The sequence below is a fragment of the Anas acuta genome, chromosome 1 (genome assembly GCF_963932015.1).
Source record: "Anas acuta chromosome 1, bAnaAcu1.1, whole genome shotgun sequence".
Lineage (NCBI taxonomy): Eukaryota > Metazoa > Chordata > Aves > Anseriformes > Anatidae > Anas > Anas acuta.
The window spans coordinates 23,171,156-23,192,056 of NC_088979.1; the positions used below are offsets into that span (position 1 = coordinate 23,171,156).

The 20,901-nt window shown below is 36.2% G+C and overlaps 1 protein-coding gene across 12 annotated transcripts in view; it reads left to right on the forward strand.

Moving 5' to 3' along the window:
- Positions 1-20,901, forward strand: part of FRY (FRY microtubule binding protein) — a 233,281-nt gene that overhangs the window by 137,352 nt on the left and 75,028 nt on the right. For all 12 annotated transcript variants that reach the window (XM_068672761.1, XM_068672771.1, XM_068672785.1 and 9 more), the window contains 12 exons: positions 680-851; positions 2,410-2,542; positions 7,060-7,167; positions 10,648-10,903; positions 12,010-12,192; positions 13,083-13,169; positions 14,924-15,183; positions 15,515-15,704; positions 16,471-16,595; positions 16,782-16,839; positions 20,039-20,130; positions 20,316-20,488. In XM_068672761.1, coding sequence (XP_068528862.1) covers positions 680-851; positions 2,410-2,542; positions 7,060-7,167; positions 10,648-10,903; positions 12,010-12,192; positions 13,083-13,169; positions 14,924-15,183; positions 15,515-15,704; positions 16,471-16,595; positions 16,782-16,839; positions 20,039-20,130; positions 20,316-20,488 — 1,837 coding nt within the window. The remainder of the gene's footprint in view (positions 1-679; positions 852-2,409; positions 2,543-7,059; positions 7,168-10,647; positions 10,904-12,009; positions 12,193-13,082; positions 13,170-14,923; positions 15,184-15,514; positions 15,705-16,470; positions 16,596-16,781; positions 16,840-20,038; positions 20,131-20,315; positions 20,489-20,901) is intronic.

Below are 20,901 nucleotides of genomic sequence, written 5' to 3' on the forward strand. Positions count from 1 at the left end.
GAAGAGAGGAATAAAACTATTGACCACACTACCTCCTTATCACTGTGTTGTTGATATATGTAATGTGTTCAACTATTTTAATATAAAAATAAATTTTCTGTAACGATTTCCATGTTTTTCAAAACAGCTTTACAGAAATAGAGTAAGTGATGCAAGAAAAATTGAAGATTCTGACCGTATAAAGCTCTACTCTTAGCATCATGAGTCAGCTTCCTAGAGCTTTCCCTACATAAAACAATCAGACATTTGAAAAATTAAAAAAGAGTTGATAAATAATGAATAAATATTTTGAAATTAATTTATTTGCTTACATTTTTGAAAATTAAAAATAAACACTTACATAAAGCTTATAGGAAATGGATGTAATCCTTAGTCTCTTTATGTATCAATATTTGAAATTTTACTATTTCTCAACAACAATCTAAGTCCAAAGACAATGAAATAATAGGGCTAATTTTTTTTGTATGTAGACTTCAGTGTTTTAAGAACTTGCCTGTAATCAATGTAAATGTAGGACTAGAAGATTGTTATTAGTATCATCTCTCAGTTTTGGAATACATTCTTGGGAAATCAAAAATACTCTCTCTATATATTATATATATATTCTATAATATTTACTGAGTATGAGTAAAATATGATTATTTCATTATAATACTCATTCGTCTTCTGAACTTTACAGAGAATGAATATTGGCCTGAGAGCTTTCTTGGTAATTGCTGATAGCTTGCAGCAAAAAGATGGTGAACCTCCTATGCCAGTGACTGGAGCTGTCCTTCCCTCTGGAAACACTCTCAGAGTAAAGAAAACATACTTGAGCAAAACTCTTACAGAGGAGGAAGCTAAAATGATAGGTCAGTAAGAGAATGAAACTTGCATTAGACTGAATGTAAAAAAGTCTTTAGTACCTGAGCAGGATAATTTGATATTGTTAAGTATTCAGTTGATTTCTTTATTGTAAACATTTATGAAATACGTTAGTTTGACAAGTACTTTTTTATTTTTTTAGGACTCAAAATTATTTTCAGGACAAGCCATTAGGTACTTAAGTAGTAGCAACCCTGTTTTCTTTAGGGTTAAGGGCAAAGGTAGTTGAGAATTAGCTTCTTCTAGTGCTGGATATCTGTGTTTATTCATGGATATTCAGCTTATTTGAAACAGCGCCTGTGCTCTGAAAACATACCAGCTTTGGAAAACAGCAAAGATTCTTTTTGTATCCCTATTTTATTTTCTGTGTGTATTGCACAACAAAGGAAATTTTCAAAATGACGGAAACTTTTAAATGTGAAATAAAGCAGAAGTGAACTGTGTAAGTTGAAAGAACCAAAAAAAAAATCTTCCTTTTTAGTCGATGTAGAGAGAATCCCCTACTGAAGGAAGAGCATGTGTATCATGTGCTGAAGGTGCCTGGTTTTGCTGGCAGAAAAGGAAATAGGAGAAAAGGAAAGTATAGAAACATAAGACCCATGCTGTTGAAATGTACAACAGACATAGTGGTTAGTAGTGGTGTTAATTCAGTTCATTTTAGTTACTCCTCATTACAGTAGGGAACATTTGGTAATAAATATTTACCCTCTCAATTTCTTATACTTCATTAGTGAATTCTTTATTATTTTATAATACAATATTCTCATTTCCAAGTGCACCATATAAGATTAAGCTAGGTAGTTCCTGTATTTTCTTTTGCCTTCTACTCTACCACTGATTTTTTAATCATCTCACATCTGAGAAGTGATATCATTTTAAAGTTCAATCTTATGTTGTTTTATTAAATAGGGAAAGAATTGACTAGAGAATAAATGAATAAAAATATATTGTTTGGTGTTAATATCTACAATTTCATTAAGAAAATTAAAATTTTAGCCTTTGATGAAAATGGAAGAAGAGATAATTCAAGTTTTATTTCTGAAGTATTTGATTTTCATCAGCTGCAGTAAATCTGTATGTCTAATATTGTATTTTACATAAAATGTTATGACATTAATTTCCATACCAAATAGATTTTAGGAGAGCTCATTCAGATTCTTTTTTTTTTCTTTGCCTGTAGCTTTTAAACCCTGATAGTAGATCAGAGCTTTTACTTCTGTCATGAAAAGTCACCAAATGTATTATATAGTTTTGCAAACTGTGTAGCTTCATTTGACTATGTATGGACATATTTTGACTAGATATCTTTCATTTTTTCCTCTGGGAAATACATATTTGTATTACTTGGACTATTTTTATGTACAATAGCATTGTTTTTGGAGAGAGTGACCTATTCTATCTCTGAATCAGTATAGTGGAGTATGCTATATCATAAGTAAAACACTGGTCTTAATTCATGCAGTCCAGCTTGAGTGAGCAGCTTTCTTTTTCAAAATATACATATCTACATGTATTGCAAATTATATAAAATGCATATTATTGCAGGTATGTCATTATATTATTCTCAAGTAAGAAAAGCTGTGGACAACATACTCAGGCATCTTGACAAGGAAGTGGGGCGGTGCATGATGCTAACCAACATACAGATGCTTAACAAAGAACCTGAAGACATGATCACGTGAGTGTTAAAAACAGTAAATCCCATAAAATATTGAGATGTAATTTCAGAACTTTTGATCTATTTCTGTCTGTCTTGAGTTACGAGAGAAATAGCAAGAAACAGGAGCAGTTAGCTTATGTAGTATGTACAGTGAAAACTCTTTATGACAAGCTGAGTGTACTTCTCTGTATCTTGCAGTGTTTGGAATTGAACTGACTCTATCAATACGGCCAAAATCTATGGGTGAACATTATGAATGTTTAGATGGTAGAATTTCAAAGTCTGTGGTGGAAAGCCTAGCAATCTATGCTCAGAACAGTTTCAGGGTATCTTTGCATCACTGAAGTTCAAAATGAAAGCAAAAAAATCTGTAAATCCCTGTTAATAATAAATGAGCTTTCAAAATTACCATTGCTATTCATGCCTGTAATTAAAATTAGATATTCATTAAAACCCAAGTCATTTTGTGGTAACAGTCTTGAATTTAAGGAGTATTCCACTGGAACGGACTCAAACTGGTATATGTCTCAACCAGTGTTCAACAGCAGCGTTTCGCACTCTCATCCAAAATGAATAATAAGGGAAGTTTCCAGGAGAGGGTTCTAATGAGGTAGATTTTTAGTATGATGAATGACTGGCCAAATTCAGCTATCAATTTCCAGCTGATAAAATCTCTGTGTTTTAATGCCTTTACTTTGCCCTTGCTTGTTGCTCTATCTAGATGAGATTATAAACTCTTTGTGTCTTTAGCTTGTTTTAATTTATTTATATTAAATACCAACATTACTATTTCATAGTAACATTTCATATTTTTCTTAAAATACTGCCTGGTATATCTCTTAGTATTCACAGACAGATTTCATATTAATTTGGGGTATCCAGGCTGTTGGCAGAGGAGGGAAAGTGAATTTTGAAAATCACATTTACAAAAGATAATTGCATAGTAAAACCTTGAGCACTTAGACGAGAAGTGCTTAATCTTAGCTGTAAATGTCCTCTCTATGGTTTCTTGGCATCACTGAAGTGCTGTTTATTTTTAGAATCAGACGATAATTAGACTTGTGAGTTTTAAATTTCAGGAAGTCTTTCGGTTTGGTAGTTACTTTTGTCAGAGACAGAAAGACCGTAAGGTTGGAAGATTTGGATGTGTTACTGTATTTTTGCGTTGTAACCAGCACAATTTTATATCCAGATGATCTGTAACTTAATTAATATAGAGAAGAGAAAGGAGAAACACATTAGAACCCATTTTTACTTGTTCTTCCATGGAAAAAAATAATATCTGAGATACTTTGATATGAGTCTTAATCTGAAATCATGTCATGAATAACATCATTAGATGCTACTATCAACTTTTAAAATATCCCCTTTAAAAACTGAATTGTGCATAAGAACTAGAAAAGGCAATATATTTTTTTATGTAACCGTTTTTATTCACAGAACTTTGTGCTTCACTAGAGTTACCTATTTATTTTGAGTTCTTACGGGCTTTAACAAATGTACAACATATATGGGCTTTTAATACATATGCAACACTACATTTATCTATATTTTATAGTTATGGCTTTTGTCCTACTTATGTATAGTTAATGGTATTGTATAAACTGAATATCATAGTGATATTTTTTAATAACAAAATAAGGATCAGCGGGATGTAGCTAAGCAGTGAATAGTCATAACATTTTAAAGTATACAGATTCTGCAATTTTATTTGGCAGCATTAGACATAGTTCTGTGTTTAATGACTGATCCATTTATGGTTGATGTAGTAAATGCCACCGTGAAGAGTCTTACTGAAATCCTAAGGAGTGTTCTTTGCACCCTCCACTGGGATATGAATCTCAATACTGGTTATAACTAGATTGAAGTATGTAGTCAGAATAAGACATCCATTTTCTAACACACAAACCTGTTCTTACCAGTACTTCAAAGATTTGTGCTGACAATACCTAGCTAAAATGTCATACTGCTGGTATGGAAACACAGGCTTCCAGCTGAGGACAGCTGCTGGTCTTCATCCAGAACTCGTCCTGTTGAATCCCAAGCCAGCCAGAGCAGCCTGCAGAGCCGTGTGAGCCCCCCACCTTGCCAGACACTTTGCGTGCTGTGCCATGTAGCTCAGATAAGATGGGAACTTGAGCCTCAGACTTGGATCTTCTCCTGCTGCTCTTCTGTGCAGCTGATAAGCCACAGAACACCCACAGATTTTATATTTATAAATAATTACTCACTTGCCTTCATAACAGTTTCCTCTCAGACTATTATTTTACATGCCTCCATTTTAATTGCACAAACTGTTTACAACCTCTGGGGACTGATAATAAGGAAACTCTGCAAAGTTCACTTTCCACTTCAAGTCAGCAAGGAAGACTCATTTGTTTTCAGGCAGATAAAATTACTGATAGCACTTTGTTTTTTACAACTATAAAAGTATGATATTTTGCAGTAGTGATTAATGCAACTCTTATTTGTGTTAGTGGTAGTAGTTCACTGTTACAGTGAACTATAATGAACTATAATTGTTTATAACTTTGTTAATGTTTGTTTATAACCAAACTGTCAGACGGGATGTCATATTTTACACTTTTTCAGCTCAGTTGCTGACACCTTTCAAGTTCTATCTTTTAGGGTACAAGATGTAGGTATAATCAGATACAGATAATTCATTGAGAAGATTATTCTCCCTCATTGTACAATATAAATTAATAGATTAAAGTCATATCATCATACCATTTAATTAACATAATACATATCCAAGCTGATAAGTATATAGGAATGTTAAGAGAAAGAATGGTATCCAAGTAAGACTACAAAACTTTAATCTTCAAATTAAGTAAGTTTAGTGTCAGCTTATGCCTTTTCTGTACATGTTATTTCAGTGAATAACTGGTGATACTCTATAAATCTTATTTTAGACTTGTAAGATGGTACTGCATTCAGGCTTCCTGTGGTATCGAACACAAAAGTTTGCGATCCAGATGCAATGTTCTCTGTTAGCTGGAGAAGCAGAGTTATGTAGTAAGCAGGGCACTGGACTGGTGAGCAGGAAAACCAAATTCAGTCTCTGTTTTCGCACTGAATTTCAGCATGGGATTAAGTAGTTTACAGTGCTTCTTGGTGTCTCCCTTTTTTCCCCATTCCTTTCTAATTTGATTGTAAGCATATAAAAGCAAGAACAGTCTTTCTCTGCATGTGTTTAGGAGGTTCTTTAAAGGGGAGCTTGCTCTTTTGATTCTTCCAAAGCATATTATAGGCTAATAGTTGAAAATATTGTAGGAAAGACTGTACAATTTGAAATGCTGTTATGCTTTGGTTATTTCCTTTTTATACTAGATAATCAGGTAACCTAGGAGAAGGACTCTATCAGGAAGAGTATAGATAGGACAAGGAGTAATATAAACTAAAAGAAGGTAGATTTAGATTAGACATTTAAAATAAATTCTTCCCTCAGAGGGTGGTGAAGCCCTGGAACAGGCTGCCCAGAGAAGCTGTGGCTGCCCCATCCCTGGAGGTGCTCAAGGCCAGGCTGGATGGGGCTTTGGGCAACCTGGTGTGGTGGGAGGTGTCCCTGCCCATGGCAGGGGGGTGGGACTGGGTGGGCTTTAAGTTGGCCTTCCAACCCAAACCATTCTGTGATTCTGTATTGATCAGTGATAACAAACAAGCAAAGAATTATTCTGGGGTCTGTCACAAGAACTTCTTTAATCTTCATTCTTAGAAAAATGTAGGAAACAATTCAGGACAGCGTCTGTCATGAAAATAACCAGCAGCTGAAACTTGCACTACTTTTAGAAAACTTAAGGAGTCCCAACCTAGTTTTTGGTTCATACTGAACTTTAAATTCAGCCAGTTCTTCAGGCTGCTCAGGAGCAGTTACACCATTCCAGAGATTGTAGCAGCCTTGGGGCTACTGAAAAATATTTTAGCTGATAGTGATTGCTACAGGGCTGCTATCTCTGCCAGGGATCAACAGAAATGCTCTGGACATACCTACATCTAAATTACACTTCTTTCTCATTGTAATCATGGATGCTGCAGGGTTTCCACAGGTACGTGCCCTGCTGAGGGCAACAGTTGGATATTCTGTTATGTGGGTCTCATATGTATTTGCTATTTACTTTATGCAGTTTATGAACTATAGCTTCATTGTGATGGGGAACATCCCAGCTTTTTCTTCATTACTCTATCTGAAGCTTGCATTATGCAAAGGCTGATCTTGATGGAGGAGTCTTCCTATGTTATAACTCCATCTTGATATACCTGCCAAAGACAAGAAACTGCGTCAGTAATAATGGACTTTTCAAGTACTGTGCAAATACTGTGTATAAATATGCATGGAAAATGTCAAGATAAAAATAATTTATTCAACATCAGTTCCCTTCTTAGCTCATTGTTAGTGATTAGCTTTCTGTTGTCATGCTCTTATAAGGCCTCTGGCACTCCATATTGTCCATCCCTTCTCTGAAAAACTGTAGGTGGATCCTTTAATACAGACACTTGTTAAGCTTAGTCAAAATTCTGTTTTAAACTTCCAGCGGTGAGAGAAAACCAAAAATCGATCTGTTCAGAACATGCGTTGCTGCTATTCCTCGATTGCTTCCTGATGGAATGTCAAAACTAGAGTTGATCGACTTGCTGGCAAGGTAAGCTGTTCAAACATTAAACAACTGCTCAGGAGAACAGAATGAAAAAGTGAGACACAGAGTCTGTGGTGTTTTCTCAGACAAAGCCATATAGACATAAAAAGTAATCTGTTATTAATGGATAAGACACAGAAGTTCTAGCATCTTTTTACAGGCATTGTGTTTATAGCATTGACCCCTAATTTTGTAAGGGAGTAGATACATCATCTACAAGTTTTTTTCATCAGTATGTAGGTTAGAAGATATTCACTGTTCTGTATGATACTCACTATTTACTACTTTTTTTAACCATTGCAGCATGCTAATTAACAGAAGAGAACACCTTTTTGGTGTTGTGGAAAAACAAAGAGATACACATTTAGTTTTGATTTATGATTCCCCCATATCTTTTTAGTAAAACAGAAATGCTATATATGCTACGTTTCCAAATATATTTATTGTTAATAATAAATTTAATTAAAATTATTTTTATAAGACAGAAAAAAAATAAAATTATACATTTTAATTTCTTATCCTTCCTGTTTGGGGTGCATTGAATTTATCTAAATACACTTCACTGAAGAAGGTGGTCTAGAAACAGCTATGTTTCAGGACATCAGATCAGTGACTTAGTGCCAAATAATTACGTTAAGAGGTACTGGTCAGTACAGAAAGATCTGTTACATTTCAGTTCTGGTATCCAAATCAAAGATTCCAGCCTGCGCTTATCTTATAAGTAGATTATGGTGATAAATCAAGCCACGGGGTCCTAGCAACATTTTGTTGTCAGGTAACTGTGGCAAAGCAATCTTTTTTACTCTGTTCTTGCTTTTGAAATGTCTGTGAGGAATGGCAGATGTGGGAGTCAGAGGACTGTATGCAAAAGCAGTTTTTTCTGCTTTCTGAACTGCCAATTCCCAGTGATGTGCTGAAGCAATGAAACAATTAATTCTGCTAGCAGTAAAGAGCACAGACAGCCAAACAAGCCAAAACTGCAGCCAAGGGTAGGTGTGCTGTGCTCCATGGCAGGCTTGATTTCCTTCTGTTTACATCCTATGCTATAAATCATTTGTGGGTTGTTTTAAATTGTTACATTATCAAATTATGCAGATACCACATTAGATAGTTACAAGAATCCTGCAGTAGGAAAATGAAAAAGGATGTGTTTCCCTTTCACCCAGTATTTTAACCAGCTTTCTGTCATAAGAAAGAAAATGAGTGGTTTAAAAAATATCACCCACAAAGGAAGCATGAAAGAATTAGATCTGTTTAATCTAAGATAGTGTGGACACAAAACAGTCTGCAAAAATATTGTTTCAGAGAAGGAGGATATAAACTGTTTAAGGAAGTAACACCTACCCTAATCTTATTGTAAGTCTCCAGACCACCTGAGCACCAGAGCTGCTTCTGCATTCTCTATACCCATACTTTTTTGGGTCTGGATTGACTATTCCCAGTTACGGAAAAAGTAGTTCTAGGAGATAAACCTTTGCTGTTCTGGAGGCATTCCGTAAATCTTAGTACAATATTATTTCTTTTCTTGGTTTGAGGTGATTAGATTTTGAGACAAAAATCAGTGCAAGGACAACAAATTTTGCAAAGGTGAAATATCAACCTCTCCCTTTTAACTTCCTATTTGAAAAGAACCTGAGAAGCTGTTCTGCAAGGGATTTGTGCAGGGCTGTGTTGTTTGGATGGAAGGCAGTTAAATATTTTCTTCTCACTAAAGATAAAATAACATCTTTGGGTTAATGGGTTCTTTTGTTCACAGTTTGGTTTTAATTTTTCATCCTCACAACAGATGTGTCTTTTGGCAGTTTCCAGAAGGAATCTGTAACTCAGCAGCTAGACTTTCTTCCAGGACAGCTGCATTCAAATCATAGGCAATAAAGCAGATGTCAAGTGTATGCTGTACATTTTGCCCCTTACTGCCCACTGAAACAGTTTGTTACAAAATCCCAAGCTAGGTTTTAGTTTTAACAGACTCAAGTGCTAGGAAACAAACTGACATTTACTTGCTTCCTCAAGCTGCCTGTCATATAGTAGTACATAGATGTATTCTCATGCTCAATTTGAATTCCATCTCATTAGATAGTGCCCTGTGCCATTGCACAGTAACTTGGGTTTAGAGACTTATGTCTTTTGTATCCTCTTTTCCATTATTTGTGTCGTTGTGGAAGTCATTTCATGGGTGGCTTATAGTCTCAGGGGTCGTGCTTGTTTTTCTGTTTATGGTATTCCAAAGAGGGGACAAAAGTGGTCCTTTCCTAGCACGACAAAATACCTTTTTCCAAATGTATATAAAAAGATGTGGTTATTAAAGCATGACAGTTATTTTTAGTCGTATTCACAGGAGGCAAAGTTGCATGGCAGTTGCTTTCCTTTGACTTAACTGAGAAGTCCCCTGCCTCCCAGTTATGCTTCTGTAATGGACCAAATCTGTTCTGAGCTGCTTCTCATCATACACTGCAAACTGACTGGAACTTGGTTCCACTCCATTTGACTGGTGTGTTTTTTTCCTCCTAGATTTCCATCCATTTGTTTCCAATGCATCTTCATTTTCAGCTACTCCATTAAATGTAGATAAAATACTCTGAAAATGAGTGCTAACACACAACAGAAAATTATGGTCTCTTGGGTAATAAAAACAAAATACATCATAAAGGCAATGAACCAGAAATTGCAGAACACACTGATCTGAATTTCCTTTATTCTGCCAGGCTACCAACACAGAAGTAGTCTGTTAATTTTCTTGCTGAAAGAAAGTATATAAATTTTTGTGTTGAAAAAGAATTTCAACACAAAGCAAACACAGAAGGAAATGAAATTTAGAAAATGGGATCTGAAATCTAAAATTTCAGGACTTCAAGGGTGTCAGATGGTTTTTTAAAAGCATGGAATATCCTTAGGTTGTTTTTCCCATTTCCCTATCCTAAGTTGATTAAAACATAAAGTAGTTTTATAATTCAAATGCTTGGTTTTATTTATTTTGAATATTTACTTTCTATAATTACAATTTGTTTCATTGCTAAAGATTCATTTTAGCTGTTAGGCATCAGAGGTGTTGTGATTCTTTTATTTTTACATTGAAAGTAAGCAAATAAATAGATAAATTATGCAATTAAGTCTTAACCTGTTAGCCATTTATTATCATTATGAAATAGAAATGTTTCCTGATTCTATGAGTAGATCAAAACTGGGTTTGGTTTTGGGGAAATAGCAAAGTTGCCAAATTCTATACACTAAAGATAATTTAGGAGTGGAGCAAACACTTCTTTTGAATCTATGAATGTGTTCAGGCACCGTTATATAAAGAATTACAGTAAAACATGTTAAGGATGTTAATTGTGGTCAATAATAATAAAACCATGATAGCATTATTGCAATTTACCTTGTCACTGGGAATTTTCTGTCAGTGTTAATTTGCTAAGAAACATATGCTCATTACCACAAAAATCAGTCCTTAGATTTTTATTACCTGACATTTACTTTTGCTTGCAGGCTGTCTATCCATATGGACGATGAACTTCGACACATTGCACAGAATTCTCTTCAGGGTCTACTTGTTGACTTTGTTGACTGGCGAGAGGATGTACTCTTTGGTTTTACTAATTTCCTGCTACGTGAAGTGAATGATATGCATCACACCCTTCTTGACACTTCACTGAAGTTACTGCTACAGTTGCTCACACAATGGAAGCTTGTAATACACACTCCAGGAAAAGCTTCTGAACAGGCAAAAAACAGATCTTCAGAGGTATGAAATTAAAAGATTTGTGTCCTCACATTTGTACTAATTGAAGACAAAAATTATGTTCCCTGGTGTTGCTGTGTTTTATGTGTTTTGTATTTACTCACCTGAGAAGAATTCACTATGTAATATTTTTTAAGATAATTAGTTCAGCCCTCTTTTGAGGACAGCTATTTCCTTGTGTAATACAGCAGATGTTATTGTTGTTGAGCAACATGAGAGAATGCATGTCAAACTGAAATAAGCATGTCAACAAAAGCATATAAAGTGAATTATTTGTATGAGGATGTTGCAGAAGGACATTTTCCCAGGACTAAAACACCAATAGTACTAGTAGGAATGCTGGGAAGAGTGAAGTGGATCTTCCTTTCCTGTCGCCATTTCATTTGGTTGATCCAAAAACATCAAACCCCTTGATTGTTTCTAACAGCCTGCTGTCTTCATGTGTTACTAACGTTCCTGGGAACTGAACAGCTTTGCTCTGCGCCTCCCATATGTGCTGTCCCACAGATACTTGCGTTATGAGAGATGATTTTTCAGGCTTCTTATCTTCCTACCCAATCACCTTGGAAATTGTTTCCTTTGCACAAGCGTGATGTCTGCTTCATATTGCAGAGGACCCTCATTAATAAGTAATAGTAGTTCTACAAAAACATAAAAAAGGCAAAGCAATTCATACTTTTCAGTAAATACTGTTGCACCTTACTTGTGGGGTGCTCTCTTTCGTAAGAGGTTCTAGAGACCACCTACAAGGATAAAGGGCTGCCTGATACAGGATCAAAGAAAGACCTTAGGACCCTGTTGTCTGTAGTAGAAGTATGAAGTCTTCACAGTCTGACTTACCCCTTCATTTTTTTAGGGGAGTATAGAACAAAACAGGTAGTTGAATTGCAAATTAGATGGAGAGGTCTGGCCATAGACTGGTTTTGTGGAATAGGGTAAGCAAAAGCGACAAAACTTGGTGGTTTGAAGCAATGCTTTCTATCTCCTGCTTAGCATTTACATGGCCTCTGCATTTTGGTTCTTTACATGTCATAGTAAGTCAAATATTTCTCGTGGATCTGATTTTCAAACATGAACACTCATTTTTTTCCCCGTACATTATTCTACAGTTGATACCAAATGGATCCAGCCACAGGATACAGTCTGAAAGAAGCCCCTATTCTAATGTACTACATGCCGTTGAAGGATTTGCACTGGTTCTGCTGTGTAGTTTCCAGGTTGCCACACGTAAACTAGCTGTTTTAATCCTCAGAGAGATACGTGCTTTGTTCCTGGCACTTGGCCAGGCAGAGGTATGATTTTACTTTTCTGGAACTTTGAATTAATATTTTCCAAAGATAAAGCTCAAAACTAATATTACCATTGCTTTTAACATAATTGATGCAGTGCAGCAGATATACACTTGGTTTATAAATGTTTTTATGAAAAACATTTGGTCTAAGCTTACCAGTTCTATTTGCCTTACCATTGCAAACCTTTCTGTGGTTTGCTAGACAATGCAACATTAATAACATTTGGCCTGTACAAGAATTTGCTCGATTTGAAGGGAAACATATCCAGCAACTTAATACTTTTCCTTGGCGTGATGTGAACGTAAAAGATAATTTTTGCTGAATGGAGCATTTCTGTATCATCAGCATTATAAACTTTTATTGGAAATGAAACTCATTTCTGTAATTTTGAAAAAAGCACAGCATACAACACACAGAATATTATTCACATACATTTTCCTTGTATAGTAAAGTCCTCTAAGTCTTTTTTATGGGTATAGAAGTATTGAGACTCATGTGCATCAATGGTCACAACTCAGTGAGCCATCTAAATGCCTAAGAACACAAATATGTGTGTTCATAGCAAAGGAATGCTTTAAAAAACAGTAAGCTAATTTTTTTAGTCTTTTGATACCAGCTATCCAAAGTCATAGGGGATTTTCTGATATGTGTTTTTGTTCAGTAAACAGTGAACTATAGTCACAAACTAATTTAATTTCAAACCACAGTCTGGACTTGGTTCTGAGATTAATATGAAAAAGACAAAATGCACTTATCATTACCAATGTAGTTTTAGCCATTTTAGATTCATGACACAAATTTTAGGTGGCTCTGTTTCATGTACTAGAAAAAGAAGAAATGAAATGATCCAGTAAGGAAAACAGCTAACTTCTGCTCTCTCTCTTACGCAGGATGATGACAGGCCTATGATCGATGTCATGGATCAATTAAGTTCTTCTATTCTTGACAGTTTTATTCATGTGGCTGTTTCAGATTCAGTAAGTACTACTTTACTGTTACTGCTAGCGTTTACATAACACATGGGCATAACAAATACTAGACATGAAATACTAAAGATACAGCTGCTAGAAATTAAAGGAATCACACAGCTTTAAGGATCCAGCCATCTACCTAAGTGTTCCAAGTCTCCACAACATCCCAAATGATCTGTTCCATGAAAAAAATAATGTTCTGTGGATATAGAAGATACTACATACAGGAAAAAAAAAAAATATATAACCAAAGTTATAATCAAAATTACCTAAATTTTGAACCTGTATCCTGTATTTCAAAGAACCATTGAGAACATCTTATTTCCATCACCACCTAATGCTTGGAGTGGTTGGAACTCGCTCACTGAATCACTCATCAGTCCTGATGTTCAGAAAGGAATAACCTTTAACTCTCATGCATGCTGAGAAGTGACCCTGTCTGTAAACCTAAGCATAAGCTTAAGTAATTCAAAGGTGAGGTGAATCTCTGCTTTTGCTCTGTCATGGGCCTAATGATCTAACATTAGAGGAAGTAGAGAAGCCACAAGCAATTCGGATGAGAAAGTATTGGCAGGAGAACTGATAGATCGGGCAACTTGTTTTGCATACTTAGAGATTAGTACATTTGTCCAAAGAGCAGAAACTTGGAGGCACTTTTCAGCCTGATGAAATTTAAAGCAACAATCATTCCTTACCACATGACTGCTGTAACAGCAGCTTTCCCATGGTAGGAAGGGGTGAAATCAGGCCATTGTACAGCTGAAAACAGAAAAGATGTAGGATCAAATGCTGATCGAGCAAGAGCTATTCTGACTCTGTAAGCCAGGAATTAGGAAATTCAGTTGAAACAACAGAATCTGTTTAGGGGTGTTGCAGTTTCTATTGGGTATAGGTTTGGATCTTGTGCTTTAGTTCTATGCAATAATAATATAGCAAAGCACACGTGTTGCCAGTGTACCTTGTTTCTGACAAGTACAGCAGGGACTGGTAATTTAGTGATTATTTTTGTAACAGTGGATGGAGGATGCAACTGTTATATCCTGTCTGAGGTCTGATAACTGAATAGTAAGATGCCAAAATACACGTGTTTAAGGTTTCATTCCACAAAGTTGTTTTCCTGAGAAAATACTAACTTACACTACAGAAATGGCCTGTTGATATGATGAGAACCCTGTTTGCCACTGAAGGAAGCAGGATTTAAAGTGGATTAAAACTGTTCAAGCTTCTGCTTCAGCCTCTTAATTCCCTACACACGTATTCAAATGCCCTGCAAGAATATTAATTAATAGCACTGGTATTTATCATACTGTCATAGCACGTAGGAGTCTTAATCATGGGCTAAGGCTCTGTCTGTCTGTTCAGATGATGAACATAAGGACAGTCTATACCTATTACAGACTGCAGCCTTATACAAGATACAGTGGGTGGGTGTAGGCAGCAAGAAGAATAGAAAGTAACAATGAGATGTTATTGGTCAGCATATGAGATAGTTATAGAGCTTAAGGGCAAGTTTTTGTGCCCGTCATGGTAGATAGGAGCTTTAAGGAGGAACCAGAGGGGAAATAATGAGGTAGCTCTTATCAGCATTTGTAAAAAGCTCCTCCTGAGTGAAAGAGCAATGTGACAAGAAGCATAAAAGTATTGGTCTAAAAAATCCAACAAAAGATGGCCATGGAGCTGGAAAATAAAGACAAGCACTGAAGAGGAACATAGCATGAAATAAATTAATGTCACTGTGATTTATTTTTTTCTCTCCACAGACAACAATACCCTTAACACACAGTGTGGACTTGCAGTGGCTGGTGGAGTGGAATGCAGTCCTAGTAAACAGCCATTACGATGTAAAAAGTCCTTCCCATGTCTGGATATTTGCACAGTCTGTTAAAGACCCTTGGGTTCTCTGCCTCTTCAGTTTTCTTAGACAGGAGAACTTACCGAAACATTGCCCTACAGCTCTCAGCTATGCTTGGCCCTATGCTTTCACTAGGCTACAGCTGATAATGCCTCTTGTGGATCCAAAGTAAGTGGAAATCTGCATGGAGTTTCTTTTTTATGGATTTGTATGAGTTTAATACAAACTGTAATAGTCTCCAGTTTCAGTCTCAGTCTGTAAGACCTGCAGAGTTGCTATCCAACACTTGTCCTGTTCAATAGCAATGGATGGCTAAATAGCATATTTCATTCCCTTTTGATAAATGAATTCAATTCCTCCAAGATACTGAGGAATTAAGACTGGGAACTAATTTCAATAATTTAAATTAATGATATTAATAATTTTATATTATTTAAAATAATAATTATAATATTTTTGTTAAAATAATTTATAATTAAATTTAATTTTTAAATTGTAGTATTCCTGTTAATGCAAAGAAAACAAGTACAGCAAGCAGTGGAGACAACTATGTCACTTTGTGGAGAAACTATCTTATTCTGTGTTTTGGAGTAGCAAAGCCCAGTATTATGAGCCCGGGGCACTTGCGTGCTTCAACACCAGAGATCATGGCTACCACTCCTGATGGAACAGTGAACTATGATAATAAGGTGATGTACCCTGATTCAGGCAAATGATTCTGTATTTATTTAGAAAAGCCTTAAACTATATTGGTACGTGAAACAGTGGTGATGAAAGTACGTCCTGATGAAAGTATTTCAGCTGGGGGAATATTTTGTTATACACAAACAGCATGTAGTTAACAACTATAACATATGTTTAACATGAAGTGTCAATAAGTATTTTGCAAAAGCAAATACTTTTAAAATTATTTAAAATACTTTTCAAATTTTTTTTTTTGCATTCCGGGTGATGTATATTCAAAGTATAGACATCCTGTATGTGATGTGTTTGCAGTTAACTTTAGCATGTCAACCCCTTTCTTTACTTGTAGAGTTTGTAGAGTTTCTTCATTTTGTAGATTTTTAACATTATTAAGCAATAAGGCAGATTTCTGAATATACATTGTAGGCCTGCTGGACATGAAGGAATATTATATGAAATATAGTTTCAACTAGCAGCAGCCTGAGAGGAGCAGTAGTGAAATAATAAACTCAGTAAATTACAGTAATCTGAATGAAAGTAAGGGGATTCCTCAGATATACATATTTGCTAGGCCTTATTGAGATGATTATGATGTAGCCGGCTTGCAGTTAGGCTGGTGTATTAATATCTGTAACAGTAAAATCATTTCAGCGTGTTTTTAAACTACATATTGATTCTTGGACAATGCTATTTTGTAAAGAAAAAAAATGTTTTTACTCAGTATCGATGATGCTGACAATGAAATGTCAATGATTTCTTAATGTATTTTAGGCTATTGGAACTCCATCTGTTGGAGTCTTACTAAAGCAGCTAGTGCCTTTGATGAGACTTGAAAGCATAGAAATAACAGAATCACTTGTATTAGGATTTGGAAGAACAAATTCTCTTGTTTTCAGGTACTTACTCATTTATCATATTCTCAATTATTTGTTTCTAATTCAAATACATTACTTTTATTGTAATTTAAATATACTTGATTATTTGTTTACACTTCAGACATTAATTTTTATGTAATAAATTTAATACTGATGCTTGTTAGAGGAAACTAGATTTCATTAATGACTTTTTTTTTTTTAATTTAGGGAATTAGTAGAAGAACTTCACCCACTAATGAAAGAAGCCCTTGAAAGAAGACCAGAGGTTAGTTGAGGAAATTAAATGTACTAGTTTCTTTAAACTGCAAAATGAATTTTCAAGTAGTGTTTTTTTTCTCCTTGAAAAACAAAGATCCTCTTTTGTAGTAAGTAACAAGTAAATATCTGTGTGCCACAAGCATTTTAATAGCTGTTTATAAGATCATAATTTAAATAATTACATTAAAAGTTAGTTTATTTTTTTTCAGTGATACAAAATGTACAATATAGAAATCCATTCTGAGGAAAAATTTCCAGTCAAATATGTAACCTCCTCATAGAGAAATCCACTTTCAGTATCTGAAAAAAAAATATAACACAAATGGGCTACAAGCACATCTCACAGTGGTGGTCAGATGTGCTTTTATTTGCTTCAGAGGCAGAGTCATCTGTTTCAATTCTAGTTGTCTGTATTTGTTCATTGTGAACACAGCAGGTTAACTACAACAATTCATCAGCATTTTCACCTTCATTGTAGCATTTCCTTTGTTACAACAGAAAGCAGTGCCAGAAGGGATTCCAACAGATCATACCATCCATCCAAGAGAGGATGAACTAGTCTTGTGTAATACCTGACAGATGTTGTTCAAACTAGTCTTAAAAACCTCTGGTTCCTCACTAAGCAGTTTAGTCATAGGATGTGTATGCAGCTACAGGAGAAAGCCATGAGTAGAGCAGGAGTACTGGACCTGAGTTGCTGTTCTGTTTAGTTTTCACAGCTCTGGAGGTTGTTCACTCCCAGGCACAAGCCCCACAAGGCACCAAGCCACTATACACAGTCTTCCAAACTACCCCAGCTGCTTTTGCTCTGCAATGCTTCTCATTCCCTTCCTCAGAGCCAGGTTACAAAAGCACTGCTCTGGCTACAGCACAGCCCTCGTGTTACAACACGCAGTATGTGATAAGAAAGCAGTGCCTCAGGCCAGAGGATAGTTGCATGAGGCCTGCTGGGCAACATGGGGACAGCCAACCTTCTTGGGGTCTTCTGGAGTTCTGGAGCAGTGTGAATATGAAGCCATCTGTGCCACTTGACCCTGGGGCCCTGAGCAGTCCTTGTTTACCAGTGTAGACACAGCCCTTGTGTCCATGCAGTTCTGCTGAGAAGTCTGCATGGCTGCATACAGAAAGCTCTGAGTTGTTACTGTCCTCTGCCTATGCTAGTTTATCTGGTTCTCCAGCAATTTCAAATTGTGTATTCACTGCACTGGCTTCCACGGAAGTTTCAGTAAGGTTCCCTAATGGTGACCTGCTGTGTTGTCACTGTCTGCCCAGTCATAGTTTTCTATGCGAAAGTCATGCAAAGAATGGTGAAGAGGAAGAACTTAAATCAACAGGCAGACAGAGGTTCTCAACTATGGCCAGTGTAGCAATAAACAAGCAAAAAAATCACTCTGCAGGAGCTTCATTCATGTTTTTACATAGACAATTCTTAATAATTCTGTGTCCAGCAAACATCTTCTACTGTTCCCTCTCTATGCTGCTTTGCACCTCAATTTCTTTGTGTGCCTTCCATCCCTATGAAGTCATAGATTTAAAGGTCACCTGTTTTGATACTGGGCAGAAGTGGATTAATGTATGTGTCAGAGCAGCCACTTGCTTTTCTGCCTTTTGCACCCTTGAAGACAACTTGGACTTGCGTGGCCTTTTCTGAAAGCATACATATCCAGTCCACCCTCAGGAAAGGAAGCATGAGAACACAGATGCTTACAGTGTGCTCTGGGAGCAAATTTAGCACATGGAAATGTCAGTAGAGATATGTGAGAAGAAGGAACCACAATATTAATTCGCATGCTGCTCCTGCTATGAAGAATTGGGCCGCCTTCCTGCAAGCGGTGCTACCCAGGAGTGATTGTACGGGTCAGGTAGCTACAGAGAACATGGCAGGCCTCCACGCGGGCAGGCAGGTATCCAACACACCATAAATAACATCCCTGAACTGACATATGCCATGACTAGAAAGAGAATTATCAAGACAGCCAAGAACTGCAGGGGAAAACCAATATGGACATTACACAAGATCCCCCATGGAGGGACTGGCACAGAGCTTGCCGTGGTGCAGTGTTACAGCATCAGCTCTGATGGTAGTGCAGGAGAGAGCTGTGCTTGTTCAGTATTACATTACCAAAAAAAAATGTTTTTTTTTCTCTGCATGTGCTTCCTGGAACCTTTGAGGTATAAAGGGAACAAACCAGGGCTCTAAGTAGGACAAATCAAATGGCATAATGATTTGATTAAAAAATTGGCTAAATTGCTGCAGTCTGGGACAGAATACCAGGGAAAGTGTTGCTTTTCCTATCCCAAGCATCTACTACTGGCCATTGACAGGGCATTAGTACGAGATGAGATAAACCTTTGATCTGATTCAGTACTGTAATTCTTACATTCTGAAGAGGAAAACATAAGCTTTCTCTGAGCTTTTCTTGTCCTGGCAGCAAATTTCTTTGAGTGCAATTGCAGCTTCTTGACCTCTCATATTTTTGCTTAGTGGCGATGCAAGATACAAAGAAACAAGTCATTTTAGCCCTCCAGCAAAGAGCAGTCCTTGTTGCATTCACATCTTTCAGGGCAAGATAGATGACAGAAAAGACAGTTTCTAGAAGATAATGAGATACAATGAACCAGTTAACAACAGTGCAGTCCTGTTCTACTGGAAGAGTATGTTAACTGTGTGTACAGCTATTGCAGTCAAAACATCCAGGAGCAGTGTACTAGAGCGGTGTCTGCAAGGAGCTGGCTTGATCATGGGTGATAATGTAGCTTCAGCATTACCAAGTTCAAGAGTGGTTAACCACTAAAATATTTTCTAAGGGTCTGGATATCTGTTCTGCACTTTAGAATGCTTCTGGTGGTCAGAGTACATGGTGTAAAGCTAACATGAATATCCCTACTACCTGAAGATAGCACAGAAACCTTGAATATTAAATATTTTTTATTCAACATTTCATTTCCATGCTTTCAGTGAGGACTAAGGTAGCTGCTAGCAGTTTGTCCAAGGACAGTTGGGCAAATTTGGTCATATTTGTTTCTGTGTTGATATATAAGTACACTGTTTTTATGAAATACGCAAAAGCAATCAAGTTCTGTCATGAAAAAAATGCTTGAACCAGAATTTTTAAATATCCACTGTACAGACATTTTTGAGGTTACTAGTTTTTATTTGATGCATCTATGCATATAAAAATGGTTGTATTTTTTAAAATTTCAAGAACAAGAAACGTCGAGAACGACGAGATCTACTAAGACTACAGTTACTGCGAATTTTTGAACTACTTGCTGATGCTGGTGTCATAAGTGACAGGTAGGACTATGATTTGTCATAAATACTGCTCTTTACGTGAAATAATTTTCAGTGTTTACAATACTATGTCACTGTTATTTGAAGAATCATGCAATACATATGGAGGGATGCTTGTGTATTTCTTCGGAAAGCTACAGTATAACTGCACTGTTTTTATTTTAACGTACAACTTTGCTTTATGCTAGTACAAATGGAGCCTTAGAAAGAGATACATTAGCCCTTGGAGCCTTGTTCCTAGAGTATGTTGATCTGACTCGCATGCTTCTGGAGGCTGAAAATGATAAAGAAGTCGAAATCCTTAAGGACATGAGAGCACATTTCAGTGCAATGATTGCCAACTTGATTCAGTGTGTTCCAGGTACAGTGCTGAATTGTCTCAATATATTATGAAATTGCATTTAATGTATTTATTGGAAAAGTCATCTATTTTTTCTTCTTTTCTGTTTGTTAGTGTTTGTGAATATTGCAAATGTAAAGGGAAATGTAGACAAAAGAGTTCTGAGGTCTGCTGAGAGTCAGATCAAAAATCCTGTTGAGGCTTGTAGTAATCATATATAAGAATCTTCTTTTTAAAAGCCCTGATAAGAAATAATCTGTAACCTTCTGGGGCTCCAGGTTTCTATGACATAAGACTTTATCTGTCTCCATTTGACTTTATTGCCAGACTCTTCATAAACTCAGACAGGCCTTGCAGCCTGATAGATAGGTGCAGAAAATGTACAGTATCAAATGTTAAGGAGAACCTGCCCAAGGTGTGGAGACTGTATACTG